The 21,702-nt window shown below is 31.6% G+C and overlaps 1 protein-coding gene across 1 annotated transcript; it reads right to left on the reverse strand.

The window, feature by feature from the left end:
- Window positions 1-8,576: 8,576 nt before the first annotated feature.
- LOC138338928 (mediator of RNA polymerase II transcription subunit 20a-like) lies at window positions 8,577-9,259 on the reverse strand. The gene is made up of 3 exons (XM_069290015.1): window positions 9,212-9,259; window positions 9,007-9,096; window positions 8,577-8,795 (listed from the first exon to the last, which is right to left on the reverse strand). Exons 1-3 carry the CDS (start codon window positions 9,257-9,259, stop codon window positions 8,577-8,579), a joined length of 357 nt encoding a protein of 118 aa, XP_069146116.1.
- Window positions 9,260-21,702: the final 12,443 nt, after the last annotated feature.

The following is a 21,702-nucleotide window of genomic DNA, read 5'->3' on the forward strand; positions in this document are numbered from 1 at the left end:
ATGTTTGATAGAGCAACCGCGCTACGCACGACCAATTTTCCTGTCACAGAAACAACTAGTAACTTTTCTTGTTGCTATCCCTTGGGGGACAATCATTTTGTCTCGCTCTTCTTTCTCCCTTCGTTAATGGACAAATTGCATATATTCCACTAGTTTAAGTCCTAATTACTGGAATTCCAGATAGTTTCAAATATTACTTTCTCTATGATATTTCATTCTTAGAATACACGAGTTGGAAATTAATTTGTTGTAACTAATATCCTTAATTAGAGAAGTAATTGAGGATTTTTAGAATACATGGACAAATAATTTTGAAAAATTAAATTAATCAAATCCCTTAATATAAGGCGGAAATCAAAGTATGTTTAATTAATTTCATTTTGTTATTCTTTGAAATACTAATTACATTAATATTATTAATAAAAGATTAAAAAAAACTATGTAATTAGTCATGTAATGATCAATTTTATTTTATTACTCTTAAAATAATAAATACATTAATTTGATGTATCTATTATCACGGGTGTCTTATCACCCACTGAACAATTTAAAAATGAAATAATTTTACCCCAAAAAAGTCGTAACCAGATCTATGGTAGAATGTGAGTTTCAAGCGTTTGACATGTCATCAAATTATTATTATTTTTAATTTTTGTATTTCTTTACCCTTTTCTTCTATTTTCTTACCCAGCCCTTCAAACACCCATTATAGTTTCACCATTTTCCCCTTCACTAGATCACCATAAGTCCATGGAATTGGAGAAATATATATAAAATAAAGAGATGCGTCAAAAACACATCTAAACAATTTTTTTTAATTTCATACCTAAACTATTGAAAAAGTATTTATATGAAAAAACAATCACATGAACAAATATTTTTCTGACTAAACTCGATGTATTATTTATATAATTCTTAAAATATATCTAATATTATTTGTAACAACTAATTATCCATCTTTTATCCTAATGAAATCTTTGTATATGTAAGTTTAACAAGAATAAACAAAAAGAAAAAGTGTATGGAAGGACAAGCAGGAGAAATAGGTCAAGTGTTGTTTCCCTAAACAAAGAGCCATAAACCGCATATATCAAATGTGTTTACTTAAAGCATAGAAGCAATCACGTGCGACTACCACAATTTACAAATTAAGGAAATACAAGTCAATGTAAAATATTATGTCACATAAATTAAAATTTAAATACACACCATTTATAATTGTAAGAAGTTGAACTTTCACATATTGCCACTCAAAAATAGCCTAATTACTATTCACAACTATAGTTTTATAATTACAATTTATAACTACATGTTATAGGGGGAGAGAGAGGCGAACAAGATTGGGAGAGAGAGGAGAGAGATAAGTGAGAGAGGAAAGAGAGTGGGAGAGACGCGAATTGTGTATATATATTGGTTGGATAATCATAAACCATGCATATAAATATCACAAATAAAATAATTTTAATAATGCATTACGTTTGACTTCAGGTAAAATTTTGGTTGTATGAATTTAATTTGAAATTACTATATTTTTTTAAAAGATCATAGGTAAACAACAACAACAACAACAACATGCTAGTGAAACTTTACTAAGTGAGGTCTATGGAGGATAGACTGTACATAGATCTTATCACTATCTCATGGAGCTTGATAACTTGTTTCTAAAAGACCCTCGCCTCAAGAACATCAAACTCAAGTAACAAGAAGAAGAAAGTAATGAAGAATCATTAAAAAAAGTAAATTTTATGTGAGGATTTGAACTTTGTGCTATTTATACGCATGGTTTAAGACTTCGAGTTTAGATTCCTGTTGTTAGTTTTTAGTATTCTATTTTATTATAATTTTAATTAATTTTTAACGGAAATTTTTTCAAAATGTCAATATTTTAATATATAAGAGGGCTCATTAGCAACACTTCAATATTTAGTAAAAATGTCAAAATTTTAGTTTGTTATGTATCTTATTTATGTTTTTATTTAAAGAATACAATTCTTATATAACAAATTGGAGAAATTTAGGAGAGAGAATTTTTTAAAAAAAGGAACAAATGCTTAAGAGTCTCAGCTGTTATATCAAAATACACCAATTTCCATCTCTTTCTTCTCCTTTTATCATGTCTAAAAACAAGCATTTCACATTGTTCTAAAAAAATATTAAATATCCAATTTTCTTAATCTGTTTTGTTTCTAAACACTTTTATTTGCCAAGAAAAATATCCAATTTTCATTAATTATTATTATGAAAATCACGGAATTAAAGAAGTACCACATATATAAAATTTTCAATATCCAATTTTCACTACTTATTGTTATAAAAATCACGGAATCAAAAAATTCAATATCCAATTTTCACTAATTATTATGAAACTTTATGATAATACGTTATAGTTTTATCAATTAAATTTAAATATTTATAATTTAGAAATTTGTACACCTATAGTTTTATATTTTATTTGGCATATTTTTCTCACAATGTATTTTATTTTTTTTCTTCAGAATTATGTAAGCTTGCTTAAATCGTATCCATTCCAACATGTATACCATTTGTATTTGTATTCATTCTAATATTCATGTTGTATTTTGTATAATGAAACTTGTATCGCTTGATTAGTTTGTATTCGTTTTAACATGTATGCCAAATAATTCTATAGTTATTTAAGAAACATATTTGTATTTGTATATTTTTCAGTATTTATTTCTCTTCAGAATTTTATTTTTTTTCTAAATCGTATTCATTAAAATATGTATATTATTTGTATTTCTATTCATTCTAGTTTTTATATTGCATTTTGTATAATGGTGTATAAAATATAAAAATAATATGATGAAAAAGTGATAATGAAATATAAAATTGAAAAAGAATACGAGAATATTTGTTGCGATCATTCTTAAATAAAATACATAACTAGTTGGCTAACCTTAGAGATGAATATAATTAGGTAAAAAATGATTCATAAACTATGCAACATGAGATTTTAAATAAATACAAAAATATTAATAGCATACATAGTAGTTTGAATACGAATTGAGAAAAGATATAAAAAATTGAAGAAAAAATTGAAAAAAAAAAGTTTAGGTCCTATTACCCCCCTGGACTTATTTTATAAGTAATTTTCTACCTTTTTTCGGCCTACGTTGTGCCCACAAGATAGTGTCACTTAGGCCGAAAAAAAATCAACCAGTGTTGTGCCCACAAGATAGTGTCACTTAGGCCGAAAAGGGCAAGAAAATTATTAATAAAATAAGTTTAGGGAGGTAATAAGACCTTAGTATAGTATAAGTGTGTTTCTGCAGTTTCGGGCATAGGTTGAGGGGGTACTTGTGCAGTACCCCTAAAAATAAAACAAACTAATAGAAAATTGTTCTTCCTATAAATAAAATACATACCTAACTGATATACTTTTGGGATGAACACAAATTAGGACAAATACAATATTTATAAACTATGCAACACGAAATTTTTAGTAAATACAAATATTGATAACATATATAGTGATTTGAATACAAATTGAGAAGGAATACCAAATTCTAAAAATGAACTATAAATACAAAACAAATTAATTGAAAATTGTTCTCTCAACTTGGTCTTCAACAAGTTTTCAAAATCTTCTACACCTAATTTTTTTTCCTTTTATTAATAGTGATATAAAAGGATGAAAACACCAACTCTATCATCATTTCTCTTTTGTTATTTTAATAATGGATCCTACATTGTCCGTTATTTCTTGAGTAATATATATATTGAAAGATGAAAAGTCGTTAGAAAATTGTTGATTAAGTTGCACTCTTGTATTCCTCTTAGATTCAACCATTAGAGAGTGATTTTACGTTTTTCAAACCCTAAAAAAAAGTTGGTCGATTTAATACTCAACTACAAACAAAATTTTTGAAAAAATTAAATAAAAAAGTAGCAAACAAACCTATAAATTGGATGATGCATACCTTAATCAAAAGGATTGTTGTGAATATCTTTAGAGATATATTTTCCAATATCAGAAAAAAAAAGAACGGAAAAGAGAAGTGAAAGTTAAAAGATGACGAAGAATTGGAAGAGTGAAATCAGTGTGAGAGAATTTTTTATTTTTAAAAAAACATATAAGAGCCAATGAATTGGAAAACATATAATTCAGGTGAGATAAATTAGGGTCTAAATTAGGATACACGATATTATTTAAAATAATGACATTTTGATATTTTTGCTAAAATTTATAAAATATGAATATTTTTAATAATAAAGTTAAGATTTTTGACTAATTTGCTAATTTATCCTTTAATGCACGGGCTGACCCAACTCATATAGTTCAAGCGCCTTAGGCTAATGGGCTTATTTAGGTTGGGCAAAAGAGTCCTATTTTTGAATGGGCTCCAAAGATCTTGATCTAATCCAATCAAATCACCAGTTGATCCAGACTCAACCCAATCGACGGCTCTACTCACTATTGATATTTTCTTTTCTTTTCAAGGATTCAACTCAAGTTAGTCATGAGTTTTTTTTCATAGAACAATTGTTTATTGATTTTTTTCTTTGTTGCTTAAGTGACAGATTCAACTTAAGTTCGGTATGAGCTTATCAATTTCTAATTGATTTTTTCTCTGCTATTCGAGTAAAAAATCAATTCATGTTAGATGTTTCTTAATAATCAATTTTTAATTGATTTTTCCTTTTGTTGCTCAAGTTACAAATTAAATTTAGGCTAAATTTGAACTTTTCGCAAAAGATGAATATATTTTATTGATTTTCTTTTTCTGCTCAAATGACAGTTTAAAACAAGGTTAGGTTTGAGTTTCTCTGAATAGATTTTTAAAAAAAAATTGATTTACCTTTTAGTGCTCAAGTGACACATTCAACTTAGTATGATGTACTATTTTCTCAATAGATTAATTTATTAATCAATTTTTTCTTTGTTGCTCAAGTGATAGATTCAATATAGGTTAGATTTGATCTTCCCTTATATATAAAAAAAATCCTTTTTTGTTCAAGCGACAGATAAACTCGGGTTAGTTTTGAGCTTTTCTACATAGTTCATTATTTAAAAAAAATAAAAAATATTTGTGTTAGGGTTAGTTTGTGCACACTTTAAATATTCCACAGAATACCTTCTATATCTCACCAACATTGTTACTGGGTAATTTTACCAACCAAGGTTCAACTTATACTTTTTTCTCGCTGGGATTTCAACCATAGTATTCACGCCCTTGGATGCGGATCATTTAATCATTAAGCACATTTCTTGGTGTTAGCAATATTATTTATAATATTGTTCAATGAAACCTATTGAGTATGATTAGAAGTTCTTTGGTTCCAAAATATAAATTTCAGTGATGCACTTTTACTCTAACCTTAATTTTTTTCTAATTTATCATCAAGTAAGTTAAATAATTACCCCAATAATATTTGAAAAAATTATGAAACATGAGGACCCTAACCTTGTGTTATGAAAGAGTAACAATTAAAGATGCTTGCAACTATATAGGAATATATAATTACACGACAATAGAGGTATAAATATAAAGATACCCTAGGAATAGACAATCAAAATGCATCTAGTTCGTTTGCGGTACAGAGCTACTCGATATCATGATATTGAAATGCAACTATTTTCTTTCCAAATGGTTATGAGATGGTTTAGACCATGTAGAAACAATTTAGTCAAACATTTTTGTAATGAAATAATCCCTAACATGGCCTCAACTTGCTATTGAGCACTCAAACATTGACGATGCACATCTTGACACCTCAACTCATCTCAAACTTCGTGTTCGATTGTGTTCATAATTGTATGCATCTATGGTTTCTCTTGTAGCTCTTCATGTTATTTACACCAACTTATTTTAATCTAGTCTCAAAGTAATCTCCGGAACAAAATTGATTTAGCAGGCAACACAGAGGACAAAATCTCTAATGGATCATCACATGTCCTGAGAAGAAACCTCAGCTTTCCCTTCAACTGCGTCTGCACTTAAGGTAGTTGTCAGCTATTTTCCGTTGAACTTCATAAATATATATGTTGCATAACCTCATAATATGAGTATGTGTCTTTTGAAGATGCCCCAACTTCCTTCAAGTGTATCAACAACAAATGTTGAAATATGAAAGTCCATTATATTGGACAATATCAAAGAACATAAGAAGAAAAAGAGGAGCAAAATTAGAAGAACATGCAAGAAAAAACAAGTTACTAGACCCGAAGAAAGAAATCCTTCAACCCAAGAAAATCAAGCTTTGGATGAAAAACAGAAAGAGCTTTCCTATTTCTAAGTTTAAACTTGTACCACAGGGAGGCAAGTAAGTACCAATATACCAGGTACATCGCTCCGAAGGTTGTTGTCTCATTGATTTGACATAAATTTTTTCTTTTACTCTTGGCATGAAGGAACTTAGATTGCCTCGCCTTGACAGGCTCAATATCCATCTCAAGTAAGTTTTTGCTCACGCAACATTGATTTGTCTTTAACTTTAGTCGAAAGAAGTTCATTGCACAAAATCTAAATTTGAATGATCATGCTAAGGTGATAATTTTATAAGCTAAATTCTGCATTTCATTGAACTAGTTAGTTATATAAATTTAGGAATTAGGAATTTTAAAAATTTTCCCTATTATATGAATAAATATATTAATTCTTACTTAACAAAGATAAAGGAACTTAAACAATTGATGATCTCTCGGATTAAAAGACGAACAAATATAAATATCTAGGACAGTGAAACAAATTTTTATTTTATACTACATGAAGTTATGTTGAAAATATCACTACACTACTACTTTGCCATTGAATCGTCTTTATATCATTTTGTGCAGGTGAATATTGTTTGTTGTGGTGAAAAGTTGAATAGAGATATGATGCTCAAAGACATTTCAACTTAGATGGAAGTCACACCTTCCCAATTCTGGAAAGTGAAAGACAAAATGGGAGTTGGAGGAGGCTATGACTCAGCTATGATGTATCAGAAGCGAGAAGCTTCAAACTCCACCCAATAAATAACAAGTGTGTGGCTACTGAAATAATGGCTTAAAAGAAGTGAACTACCTATATCACAATAGACTTAAAGACTAATCAGTAGACACTTTTTGACGTGTATAATAATAATCTCAGAGCTATTAGTACCTTAATTCTCTTTTTTATTAACGGCAAACAATCTATGCTTTCGACTTGTATTGTCTAGTTTCCAACGAAATATTTTGCTATAGGCTTCTATATTAGCAATTTTTTCAGCATGCATCTTATAATAAATGGGGTTTTCTGATTCTCACTAATTTGTATTCCTTTTAGGGAGATGGAATTGAGACTATTTTAGCTATCAAACATTATTATAAGATTTAAGCTTTTAATTAGTCTGAACAGGTGTTTAATCATTAAGATCTTGAACAATGTCTTAGAATCATTAAGATGTATTCTTTTGTGGATAATATTCATTGTCACACTCACCAACCACGACCATTAATCACTTCTTTCATCACAATGACGCGAAGCATCTTTGTGAAAATTAACTTTGAATATGCAATTTTTTGTGAACTTGAGACTTTGTACATATCTTGGTGTTACATAATTATTTGATTTTCCTTTTGTAGAATACAAGCTATTGTTTGAATTTCGCCAAATAACATCTAACACTGAGTTTATCTCTTCAATATCGATTTGTCTTCTATATTTTTAAATCTCATACTCATCACCATGTAAAGTGAAATGACCGATTTTGCAACATTTTGCAACTTGAATCTGAATGATTTAGACCTTAGGTCATCAAGTGCATATGTTAACATTAAGATTTAAGAATCATTAAGTGTTAAACAAAGTATTAATATCTTGTCTAGATAACTTACCATTCTATCCACAATCACTAACCATCACTATTATTGTTGTCAATCACCAAACACCTTTGTTATCACGACCACCATTGATATTCACACTTTATAGAAGCTCATTCGAAGGCAAATATTGTTACACATTCTATCATATTGAATACTGACTGAACTCGATGTTTGGTGTAAACTTATATTATACTTATTGGTTTCAAGTTCTACTATATGTTTTGATAAATATACACTTTGAGTTCAAAAATGATCGTGAGCTAGATTTGCATTGTCTAGCTTCATATTACCTATCCTCTAGGAAAAGGCCTTGTAATATTATACTTGTGGTGATGAGGAATATGGGTGGGGTTACAATGGTGTTTTATAACTTGCAACATTATACTTGGGGTAATCATGAATTCGGGGTTACAATGGTGCTTTATAACTTGAAACATTATACTTGTGGTGATTTGCTTTTCACAAAAAACATGAAATAAATGGAAAATGAGATTATGTGGAGTCATGATAAAAGTTTATGTAGCCAAACAATTGCACTAACAAAATTCCTCTCTAAATAAATTATCTCCATGCTTTATTTTCCTTTATAAATATTATTAACATATATAATCTTAAAGAACCAATTCTTCAAACAAAAGAAATCATTTAATTTCCATATCACCCACTAAAAAAGAAAAGGAATTACACTAATCAGAAATCATACAGTAGCTTCAAGATTGCTTACTATTGATTTGCATTTTCCCAATTTATTTTTTGGTTGGGATTACTAAGTTGTTGTTGAAATTTGAGCCAAGATGGTAGCATATATTACAACAGTATGTCGTGAAGTGTATTGATCAGAGAGGCCAAACTCTGAATAATTCGGTTCAGCATGCACAAAATGACCTGGTAATGATTTTTTTCCAAGAGTTTCCTTCAATATCTCGAAGAATTCACTCATAATCATATGTGATGTTTTCCATGAGGAAATCGGAAGATACTCCATCTACAAAAAAAAAACATCTTACGAGGCAAGCATTCTCATTACAATATTTATTTTTTAATTAGGTAAAGTACAATAATTGAATTCCTCTCATTGAAGTATAAAAAAACATAATATTTTACAACATAACTATTTCTTTTTAATTTTAAAATTTTTTTTAACTACATTATAAAAAGCTTCAACTGAGAACAAATCTCTAAAAGTATTTGCATACCTCCATAACTATTCCCCTCAAGTTCTCAGATTTTATTGGAACAACTTTGCCTACTCGTACTCGGAAGTCACCAAGTCGATACGGAAACCCCTATATCATACGAATATTTTAATGAGTATTTATGAAGACAAGATTTTGATGGAGCTATATAAGTAAATCATCCTCAATAAGAATAATAATTTGTTGATCTCAATATAATACAAACCTCACAATTAAGTGCAAATTTTATTCTGTAAGATTGTAAGTTCTCCATTATCGTTTGAATTGATTATTCTGCTTCAACAATAAGTCGTTGCCTACTAAGTGCCATGTAAAACTTGTCGGGCTATTCTTGAAGTGAAGCCCCCAAAAAATGTTTGGGGAAATTGTGATGCATTTGCTTGTTCTAGTAAAAGAAAAAAAATCATCAACAATCAAATATCGTATATGGCTATAAAAGTACTCTTAAAAATGACAGGATGTTTAAGTTAAAAATGCTAGATATATAGATTATCTTACATTTAGATCTATTCTTGATCCAAAAATTTTCAATACTTCTTCATTTTTTAATACATTATCTTACAAAGGAGAAAAACTTCCCAAGTCCAATCTTTATAATTCATCAAAAGGAGAAAAAAAAAAGGAAGTTCATCTCTTTATATTGCGTTTATGGACATAATTTATTAAGTAATGATGAAATACCTTTGATCATGGGTTTGGCTGCCAAAACAAAAACCTAACAACAAACAAAGTAATAAATTGTACACTTAAAAATACACAAGAAATAATTCAAAATGTTATGTTTCTAGTGAATTCAAAATCATTACCATTTGATTGACATGTTGTCGATTGCAAGTACAATTTTCTTTTTCCTCTTAATGAAAAATTTGTTCAAAAAGAGGAAAAAGCTCTTGCTAATACAAGGAAAGATAAGAAAATGAATCTTAAAGTCTTTATGTTATAGTTTGAAATTGTCTGAAAGCATAAAGTTGTATTTATAGTGGACAAGTACCTTGAACATATATCAAAGTCATATTTGACTTTTGTTACTAAAATTTCAACAAAGTTACCTTGTATGGTCAAACTTGTTAGATAATCAAAATAGTATTTCTTTTTCCTTTTAATATATTGTGGAATTAACAGTTTTTCCTAAGTAGCATCGAAGATAGAAAGAGAAAATGATAAATATTCATTCTAAAATGTAGGTCAAGATTATATTTGTCTGAATGTATCTAGTCAATATTAATATATTTATTTCTCTTATTTAATTTGCCTTTTTTTATAAGAAGAAAATTTATGCTTTGAAGGATGAAGAAATTGTCAAAGATTTCATGAATGAATATGAATTATTTTTATTAAAATAAAGTTTTTACTATATTTGTTTCATTTTATATGATTTAATATTCCTTTTGTATTTTTAAGTAATTCAAATAGTTTTCTCATTCCTTGTAGAATCAATAGTTTTTCTTAATCTATATTTGTCCTTAAATGTATTTCTTAATAAAAAAAATCCCTAGAATGGTACTATCTAGTTAAAATATTTATTTTTATTAATTAATAAGCCAATTAAAAAAAGATTTTTTGAAGGATTAAACAATTCAAAATACTCCTACACCGAATATGAAGTGTTTATATACTATCTTTATTTCATCTTATATAATACAATTCAATATTGGGAGTCAAATAATTTCTTTCAAAAGTTCTTTATCTACCTTGCATGCTTTTAATTACAAATTTTTGACTTAAGTTAAAAAAGAATTTAAATTATTTTCCACATCACTTATCACATTCGTAATATTACATTTTTTTATGGTAATTAAAATAATTTATTTGTGTAATTATCCTTTTATAAATTTTCTTTTAATTCAGACCAATGAAGGATCGATCAGGCAGGATGAAGTGCAGATCAACTAATGTACGATCATTCAACTTCAAAATCATACAAAGTGACCTTTTGGATTAGCTTAATTAAAATTAATAATATGTAAATTTTATGTGTAAAATTTAATTTTATACATAAACTGTTACAAATTTGAATGGAGGTAATGAAATCGATAATAAAAAACTGATTTGTTTGGCAAAAAATATTGTTAAGTCATCCTACTATTAAAATGATTGAAAGACCCTAATAATGCCAAAAATTTATACATTAAAACTAATTCTCTATACAAAAGAACAAATGGTATATACCAATTAATGAAATTTGGTGAAGATATTAGATATATGTATTGTAATACCTAAGACAATAAATTGTTGAACCTTTTTTGTATGTGAAAAAATGTAGTAGACCTCAATTTCATGTTCGATAGAATTTCAGATTTTTTACTTTCATTTTTTGGACTTACATATGTTGGGTTATGGGTCTTTTTTCCCTTCCTATGTGGATAAATAAAAGCCCAATTTGGACCAACCCATTTTTGTCCATAAGCCCATTCTTATGAGGCAAATATAAACCTATTTAGGGTCTTATTTTCAGATATACAGAGAGAGTTTTTCAGCAGCCAAAAGAGAGAAAAAAGAGAGAAATTCGCAGTCAAAAATCCAGCCATAACAACCAACTTCAAATTGCGATTTCCGCTTCGTTTCTTGTCCGATTGAGCTGATTTTTGGACAGCATATTATCTTCATCTCAATATTTGATTAGGAACTGACAGAGTTGGATTTGGTGGTCTGCAGCTTCAGTTTTGCTGTCGTGAACAGTAGCTGCGAAATTGGTGATTTTGCTCCTTTAATTCTCTAGATTTGGTGCAATCTTATTTTGTTGTTGCTCGTTGTTTGGCACTTTGTTTTGTGGCCAATTTTAGAGAACAATATTGTAACTCTTGGTGATTATAGTGGAGCTTTTGATCCCGTGGTTTTTTACTCTTCACATCGAAAGGTTTTCCACGTAAATCTTGGTGTCTTGTGTGATTGGTTTATTATTGTCTTGTTATATTTGTTTGGTTGAATTACTTGCCACCTTACTATCATATTGCTTGTGGTTGTTTGTTTTCTCTTGGTTCAAATCGAAAAGGGAAAGTATAGACTTGGGTATTCTTCCGCTGTTATCGTGTCAGGCATTCTTTGTTAGTGCCTTGTCTTTCCCAACAAAGTGGTATCAGAGCATTGGTTATTGTTGATTGTCGTTTTGAATGATGGAGGCAAATATGAGCAAAATAGTGTGTTTAACTGGTAGTAACTATCATATTTGGAAAGGCAAGATGAAAGATCTTCTATTTGTCAAGAAGATGCATTTACCTGTGTTTGCTTCTAATAAGCCTCAATCTTTGAATGATGAAGAATGGGAATTTGAGCATCTGCAGGTTTGTGGCTATATTGGACAATGGGTTGAAGATAATGTTAGAAATCATATTGTGAATGAGACACATGCCAAAAGTTTGTGGGACAAGCTCGAGACACTTTATGCTTCGAAGACTTGCAACAACAAGTTGTTCCTATTGAAACAATTAATGAATATCAGGTATAAAGAGGGCACTCCTATTTCTGATCATATTAATGATTTTCAGGGTGTTCTTGACCAGCTGTCCGGAATGGGTGTAAAGTTTGATGATGAGATACAGGGACTTTGGCTTCTTAATACTCTGTCAGACTCTTGGGAAACTCTTCGAGTTTCTTTGACTAATTCTGCTCCAAGTGGTGTTGTAACCATGGAATATACTAAGAGTGGTGTCTTGAATGAAGAAATGAGAAGAAGATCTCAAGCCTCATCTTCTTGAGCTTCACACTCCGATGTTTTGGTTACTGAAGATAGGGGGAGAAACAAGTTCAGAGGTCAGAATGATAGAGGTAAAAGTAGAAGCAAGTCAAAGTCTAAATACAAGAATATTACATGTGACTATTGCCACAAGAATGGGCATATCATGAAATATTGTTACAAGCACAAGAGAGATATGAGACAACAAAAGAGAGAAGGCGATAATGAAAATCGTGTTGCTGTTGTTGCTAATAATGATCTTCTTGTTTTGTTGTGATGAAAATGCCATTAATCTTGTTCATGATGAGTCTAGCTGGTTTGTGGATTCTGGTGCTACTTCTCATGTCACGCCAAAGAAGGAATTATTTTCTTCTTATACTCCAGGTAATTTTGGAACGTTGAAAATGGGCAATAATCATGAAGTTGAAGTTATTGGCATTGGGACAGTTTGTTTGGAAAGTAACAATGGTTCCAAACTAGTTCTTAATAATGTCAAGCATGCTCCAGATGTTCGCTTGAATTTGATTATGTGGGATATCTTGATGATGAGGGTTATGTTAATACATTTGGTGTTGGCCAGTGGAAGCTTACTAGAGGTTTGATGGTTGTGGCCCGTGGTGACAAGTTGTCTAACTTGTATGTATTTCAGGGCTCCATCTCCAGAGACTAAGTAAATTTGGTGGAGAATGATACTTCATCAGAGTTATGGCATAGAAGGCTGAGTCATATGAGCGAGAAGGGGATTGATAGTTTGGCTAAGAAAAATTTGCTTTCTGGAGTGAAACAAGCAAAGTTGAAGAAATGTGTTCATTGCTTAGCCGGTAAACAGAAAAGAGTTTCTTTTCAGAGTCATCCGCCTTCAAGAAAGCTTGATCTGCTGGAGTTGGTACATTCTGATTTGTGTGGTCCTTTTAAGGTAAGATCTTATGGTGATGCACTTTACTTTGTGACTTTTATTGATGATCATTCTCGCAAACTCTGGGTATTTCCTTTGAAGTCCAAGGATCAAGTACTTGATGTGTTCAAGAGTTTTCAGGCCTTGGTTGAAAGACAAACAGGGAAGACATTGAAATGCATCCGCTCAGATAATGGTGGTGAATATATTGGTCCTTTTGATAGATATTCCAGAGAGCAAGGTATTAGGCATCAGAAAACTCCTCCAGAGACTCCTCAGTTAAATGGTTTAGCAGAGAGGATGAACAGAACTCTAGTTGAGAGGGTTAGATGTATGCTTTCAGATGCTAAGCTGTCAGATTCTTTTTGGGCAGAAGCACTTAATACTGCTGCTTATGTTATCAATTTATCTCCTATTGTTGCTTTAGATTGTGATGTCCCTGACAGAGTTTGGACTGGTAAGAATGCTTCTTATGATCATCTTAGAGTTTTTGGGTGTAAAGCCTTTGTACATGTTCCTAAGGATGAAAGGTCAAAGTTGGATGTTAAAACTAGGCAGTGTATCTTCATTGGTTATGGTCAAGATGAATTTGGCTATCGTTTCTATGATCCTGTTGAGAAGAAACTTGTTAGAAGCCGTGATGTTGTGTTCTTTGAAGACCAAACAATTGAAGATTTTGACAAAGCTGACAAGGCTGATTTTCAGAGTAGTGAGAGCTTAGTTGATGTTAATCCAGTTCCTTTGACTATTGCACCGGAAGAAAATCTTCATAATGATGAAAATCAAGTTGAGAATGAAGATGGTGATCATGTTCAGAATGACCGGTATGATGTTGTTGATGCTCCAGTGCAAGATGATGTGGTTGTCCAACAACCAATTATAGATGCTCCAGAGAGTTCTCTCAGACGATCTAGTAGAGAGAGAATTCCTTCATCTCGTTATTCTCCCAATGAGTATGTACTCTTGACTGATGGGGGAGAACCTGAGAGTCTTGATGAGACCATGAAAAGTGAAGAAAAAGAAAGGTGGTTTGATGCTATGGAAGATGAGATTAAATCCTTGCATGATAATCATACCTTTGATTTGGTTAAGTTACCTAAAGACAGAAAAGCTTTGAAAAACAGGTGGGTTTTTCGGGTGAAACATGAAGATGGTAATCCAGTTCCACGGTACAAAGCTAGATTAGTTGTCAAGGGATTTAATCAGAAAAAGGGAGTTGATTTTGATGAGATATTCTCTCCAGTTGTGAAGATGTCATCCATTCGTGTGGTTCTAGGCTTGGCTGCAAGTCTAGATTTAGAGGTTGAGCAAATGGATGTTAAAACTGCTTTCCTCCATGGTGACTTAGATGAAGAAATTTATATGGAGCAACCGGAAGATTTTGAAGTCAAGGGTAAAGAGAATTATGTTTGCAAATTGAAGAAGAGCTTGTATGGTTTGAAACAAGCTCCCAGGCAGTGGTACAGGAAGTTTGGTTCTTTTATGAGTCAGCAGGGCTTTAAGAAGACTTCTTCAGACCATTGTGTTTTTGTGCAAAAGTTCTCTGATGGTGACTTTATTATTGTGTTGCTTTATGTTGATGACATGCTTGTTGTTGGTCATAATACTTGCAGGATTCAGAAGTTGAAGCAAGAGTTGAGTAAGTCTTTTGCTATGAAAGACTTAGGACCAGCAAGGCAGATTCTTGGCATGCAGATTGTCCGTGATAGAAAGGCAAAGAAATTGGTATTATCACAAGAGAAGTACATTCAAAAAGTACTTCGCAGATTCAGCATGGACAAAGCTAAGGTTGTCAGTACACCTTTAGCTATGCACTTCAAATTGAGCACGAAAAAGTGTCCTTCTAGTGATGATGAGAAGGAAGATATGAAGAAATTTCCTTATGCTTCAGCTGTTAGTAGTTTGATGTATGCGATGGTTTGTACAAGACCGGATATTGCTCACGCTGTTGGAGTTGTTAGTCGTTTTCTTTCTAATCCGGGAAGAGAACAGTGGAATGCTGTGAAGTGGGTTATGAGATATCTTTGTGGCACTTCTACTCTGAGTTTGTGTTTTGGTACAGGGAACTTGGTTGTGCTCAAGAGAGGTATGTGCTTTATTGTGACAGTCAAAGTGCTATACATCTTGGCAAGAATTCTACGTTCCATGGTCGGTCTAAACACATTGATGTGAGATACCATTGGATTCGAGATGTGTTGGATTCTAAGTTGCTTGAGCTTGAAAAGATTCATACAAATGACAATGGTTCCGATATGATGACTAAAGCTTTGCCAAGAGGGAAGTTTGAAGATTGTTGCATGGTCGCCGGGATGGCGGTCTCCTCCACATAGTCGTGAGGGGGAGAATTGTTGGGTTATGGGTCTTTTTTCCCTTCCTATGTGGATAAATAAAAGCCCAATTTGGACCAACCCATTTTTGTCCATAAGCCCATTCTTATGAGGCAAATATAAACCTATTTAGGGTCTTATTTTCAGATATACAGAGAGAGTTTTTCAGCAGCCAAAAGAGAGAAAAAAGAGAGAAATTCGCAGTAAAAAATCCAGCCATAACAACCAACTTCAAATTGCGATTTCTGCTTCGTTTCTTGTCCGATTGAGCTAATTTTTGGACAGCATATTATCTTCATCTCAATATTTGATTAGGAACTGACAGAGTTGGATTTGGTGATTTGCAGCTTCAGTTTTGCTATCGTGAACAGTAGCTGTGAAATTGATGATTTTGCTCGTTTAATTCTCTAGATTTGGTGCAATCTTATTTTGTTGTTGCTCGTTGTTTGGCACTTTGTTTTGTGGCCAATTTTGGAAAACAATATTCTAACTCTTGGTGATTATAGTGGAGCTTTTGGTCCCGTGGTTTTTTACTCTTCACATCGAAGGGTTTTCCACGTAAATCTTGGTGTCTTGTGTGATTGGCTTATTATTTTCTTGTTATATTTGTTTGGTTGAATTACTTGCTGCCTTACTATCATATTGCTTGTGGTTGTTTGTTTTCTCTTGGTTCAAATCGAAAAGGGAAAGTATAGACTTGGGTATTCTTCCGCTGTTATCCTGTCAGACATTCTTTGTTAGTGTCTTGTCTTTCCCAACAACATATTGATGAATGTTGTTTTATTATCAAGAACTTATTGGAAAGTGATGAACTACAAAGAGAATTCATCTTTGTTATATTGAAAATGTTGTCATTGTTACATTTTTTGTTAAAGGTAGATCAGAGGAAAGGGCGTGCATACGACTAGAACTCATTTCAATCAAAAGAACTTCAATCAAAATGTTAAAGTAGCTGTGTCAAAATAAAGCTCAAGCCATTCAATCCACCAAATTCATTCATGTTTGGATGGATCAAAATTTATCCATCTATTAGCTCAATTTTATTTCACCAACTCATTTTAGTTCATAAAAAATTGAATTGATATGTGGCTCAAATTAATCACAAGTAATCTTATCAAAATATTTTTTAAAATGACATTTCTTTATTTAATATGTTATATATAGTCATAATAAAGAAAAGTAATAATTTTGTTAAGAACTAAAAACATAAAACAACAAAATAAAGGAATTAAGTGTTAGTGAGAATTGTTGGAATTAATGCATCAATGTTTAGTCTTCCAAAATTGTCTCTTAGTTTTTCAAGAAGTCTTTTTAGAATTTCGTAGTACATGTATCTAGTAAATTGTGATACATGTATTTAGTTATTTGTGCAGGACTTTTTGTTTTCTATTTTGAGTAGTATAAATAGTGATGTAGTTGATGATTGTAATCATCTCAAGTGGCCTTAAGTAGCCTATAATAAACATGAGTATTTTCTAGAGATATTATTTTTTCGTTCATATTTCCTACAAATTGATATCAGAGCAGGTTTTCGTTCTTAATCTGGGGTTAGGTGAAGAAAAAAATATGGCATCCTAAACAAATGAAGGTGCTAATTCTTTATTTGTTCTTACTCCATTTTTTGATGGAACTAATTTTGAATACTGGAAGATAAGAATGAGAACACATTTGAAAGCTGAAGGTTTATGGACTATTGTTGCAAATGGCTTTGAAGAGACAAAAAACGATAGTGATCTTACAGCAACAGACATGAAAAATCTTGAGGCTAAGTATCATCAAGATGCAAAAGCCTTGAGAAAAATCCAAATGAGAGTCTCAAGAGCATACTTTGCAAAAATTGCTACTTGTGAGACTGCAAAGATTCTAATTAGTGTCAAAGAAAAGTGTGAGTACTTCGTTGCTATCACTGAGGAGACAAAAGATATTTCTAAGATTTCCATCAAAGAGCTAGTTGGATCATTTCGTTCACACGAGAAGCGAAGACTTTTTCATGAAGATCAACCCAAAGAGAAGGCTTTCCAGTCTAAAATAAATGAGAATTCTAAAATTTCTTAAAAAATCATCAGAAGAAAAATCACAAGCCAAAAAAAAACAGGATCATGATGGTTCTTCCAAGAAGGTTGAATAAAAAGGTCAGAAAAACTCTAGTCTTTTTTGTAAGTTTGCAAAAAGACTAATCACAATGCAGAAAAATGTTGGCACAAAGGCAAGCCCCAATGTAACTGTTGTAAAAGGTTTGACCATGTTGAAAAGGATTGTTGGCACAAGAAACGGGAGCAAACAAATTTTTGTGAAAAACATAAGGAAGAAAGGGAAGAAAATCCTTTCTTTGCTTCTAAATCTGATGCTTCAACAAAAAGCGATGAATGGTATGTTGATAGTTAGTAATCACATGACTGGAGATGAAAAGGCTTGCCTCTCAATTAATAATAACATCGCTACTAAAGTGAAGATGGGGAATGGAGCCTTAGTTGATGCGAAAGGTAAAGGTACTATTTCGATCAACATGAAAGGATGCAGTAAGCAAATTCATGATGTTCTTTATGTTCTCGACTTGGAAGAAAATTTGCTTAGTGTTGGTCAACTCATGGAAAATGGTTATTCTCTTATATTTAGAGATAATTATTGCAAGATTTATGATAAAATTGAGCCAAATCAAGTTACTGTTGAAGTAAAGATGATAAAAAGGAACTTCTCTTTGCAATTTTATTACAATGCATTAAAAATGAAATTGTAGATGATTCATGGTTTTGGCACAAAAGATTTTTTCACTTGAATTTTCATGGTTTAAAGCTTCTCAAGCAAAAGGACATGGTGCAAGGCCTTCCTGAGATACATACTGAGGTTGATACATGTGAAAGTTGTATAATGGGAAAGCAACACATGAAGTCTTTTCCAAAAGGGATGTCTTGGAGAGCAAGTGTATTTTTGGAACTAATTCATACCGACATTTTTGGACCAATGAAGACTCCATCTCTTGGAAGTCAAAGGTATTTTCTAATCTTTATTGATGATTTCTCAGGAATGGCTTGGGCTTATTTCTTGAAACAAAAGTCAGAAGCATTTGCTACATTCAAGGAATTTAAAGCCCTTGTTGAGAAGCAAAAAGGTTGAAGCATCAAAACCATTCGCAGTGATCGATGAGGTGAGTACACAAGTTGAGAACTTGAAGAATATTGCAAAAATGAAGGCATTCAGAAGCAACTTACAGCAGGGTATACTCCTCAACAAAATGGTGTATCTGAAAGAAGAAATAGAACAATTGTTGAAATGACCAGAACTATGATGAATGAGAAAAGGCTGCCAAAATATTTTTGGGCAAAAGCAATGCATACAACAATTTACATCCTTAACAGGTGTCCAACAAAGGCACTAAAGGACAGACACCAGTTGAACCTTGGAGTGAAATTAAACCTTCTGTAAGTCATTTTAAAATTTTTGGGTGTATTTGTTATGCTCATGTATCAGCTGAGAAAAGAACAAAATTGGATGAAAAAAGTCAAAAATGTACTTTTCTTGGTTATAGTGATGTGACAAAAACATATAGGCTTCTCGATGCCAAAACTAAAAAACTTGTTGTTAGTAGAGATGTCATTTTTTATGAAAAAACAACATGGAATTGAGAGGATAAAAAGATAGAGAATACTGCTATCATATCTTCAAATCAAGAAGAGGATGAGAAAGATGAATTTGTCTCTCAAGGGGGAGAAATCCCAGATTTTGATAATGAAGAACCGCCTCCAAGAGGAACAAAAATGTTAAGTGACATTTATCAAAAATGTAATTTTGCCGGTGTTGATCCAGAAAATTATGAAGAAGCAATAAAGCATGATGTTTGGAAGAAAGCCATGGAAGAAGAAATTTGAATGATCGAAAAAAATAATACTTCGGAGCTTGTGGCTATTCCTAGAGAAAGAGAAGTTGTAAGTCTAAAATGTATTTACAAAATCAAACTCAATCAGGAAGGAGATATTCAAAAGCACAAAGCAAGGTTGGTTCCTAGAGGCTTCACACAAAAACCAGGCATTGATTTTTATGGAACTTTCTCTCCAGTTGCTCGTCTTGAGACAATTAGAACTGTAATTGATGTTGCTGCACAAAAGAAATGGAAGATATTTCAACTTGATGTTAAATTCGCATTTCTAAATGGAAGACTTGATGAAGAGATTTATGTTGAGCAACCTCAAGGATTTTTTGTTCAAGGGGGAGAAGAAAAGGTGTATAGACTAAAAAAAGCTCTTTACGGGCTGAAGCAAGTTCCAAGAGCCTGATACAATGAAATTGATACATACTTTCTGAAAAATAATTTTCAGAGAAGTAAAAGTGGAGCCACTTTGTATGTGAACAAAGAACATGGCATCATTTATCATTGTTTGTCTCTATGTGGATGATTTGCTCTTTACAGGAAATGATGTAAATATGATGCAAAATTTCAAACAAGATATGATGCAAGCTTATGAAATGAGTGATCATGGATTGCTAAATTATTTCTTGGGCATCGAAGTTTCTTAAGTGAAAGAATGAATTTTCATTTATTAAAAGAAGTATACTAAAATAAATTCAAAATGATGGATTGCAGGTCTGTGGTCATACCATTAGCAGCAAATGAGAAGTTTAGAGAAGATGATGGAGAAAAGAAAGTTAATATCTCACTTTTTAGGAGTTTGATTGGAAGTTTGATATATCTTACTTCAACAAGGCCAGATTTTATGTTTGCTGCTAGTTTATTATCTAGATTCATACAAGAACCAAGCCAAGTGCATTTTGGACCTTCAAAGCGTATTCTACGCTACTTGCAAGGAACAATGGATTATGGAATAATGTACAAATTTGGTGGAAATCTGAACTTAATTGGTTATTCTGATAGTGATTGGGCTGGAAGTATAGATGACATAAAGAGTAATTATGGTTATGCTTTCTTATTTGGATCAAGCATTTGTTCTTGGTTATAAAAAAAGAAAAGTGTTGTTGCTCAATCCACTGCCGAAGCAGAATATGTTTCAGCATCCAAGGCTACATCTCAAGCTATTTGGCTTAGGAGAATATTTGAAGACATTGGTGAAAAACAAAAAAAAGGGATTATTCTGTATTGTGATAACAAATCAGCAATTGCAAATTGCCAAGAATCCAGTCAGCCATGAAAGATCAAAGCATATTTCCACCAAGTATCATTTTATCCGAGAAGCACAAGAGAAAGGCGAAATTCAGTTGCATTGTTGTCAGATAGGAGAACAACTTGCTGACATCTTCACCAAAGCACTTCCTAGAGAAAAATTTTGCTATCTTCGAGAACGCATTGGAGTTATCAAGCAAACGCATTAAAGGGGAGTGTTGGAATTAATGCATCAATGTTTAGTCTTCCAAAATTGTCTCTTAGTTTTTCAAGAAGTCTTTTTAGAATTTCGAGGTACATGTATCTAGTAAATTGTGATACATGTATTTAGTTATTTGTGCAAGGCTTTTTGTTTTCTATTTTGAGTAGTATAAATAGTGATGTAGTTGATGATTGTAATCATCTCAAGTGGCCTTAAGTAGCCTATAATAAACTTTGGCATTTTCTAAAGATATTATTTTTCCTTTCATATTTCCTACAAGAATTGAGTGTGGGATGAGTTATTATCGTTCACATTCTATCTCATTTAAGTCAATCTATTTCAACTCAAATAGCCTTTGAATAATCAATAAATTCACATATTTATAAACTCTTCTTAATTACATTCAGAAGCTAGGGAAGTAACAAGTACTCGTTTCCAGTTCACGTGAACCCAATACCTTTTGACTCCGAAAAACACGTTTGACCA

This window comes from Solanum lycopersicum, chromosome 10 (assembly GCF_036512215.1).
Source record: "Solanum lycopersicum chromosome 10, SLM_r2.1".
Taxonomy (NCBI): domain Eukaryota; kingdom Viridiplantae; phylum Streptophyta; class Magnoliopsida; order Solanales; family Solanaceae; genus Solanum; species Solanum lycopersicum.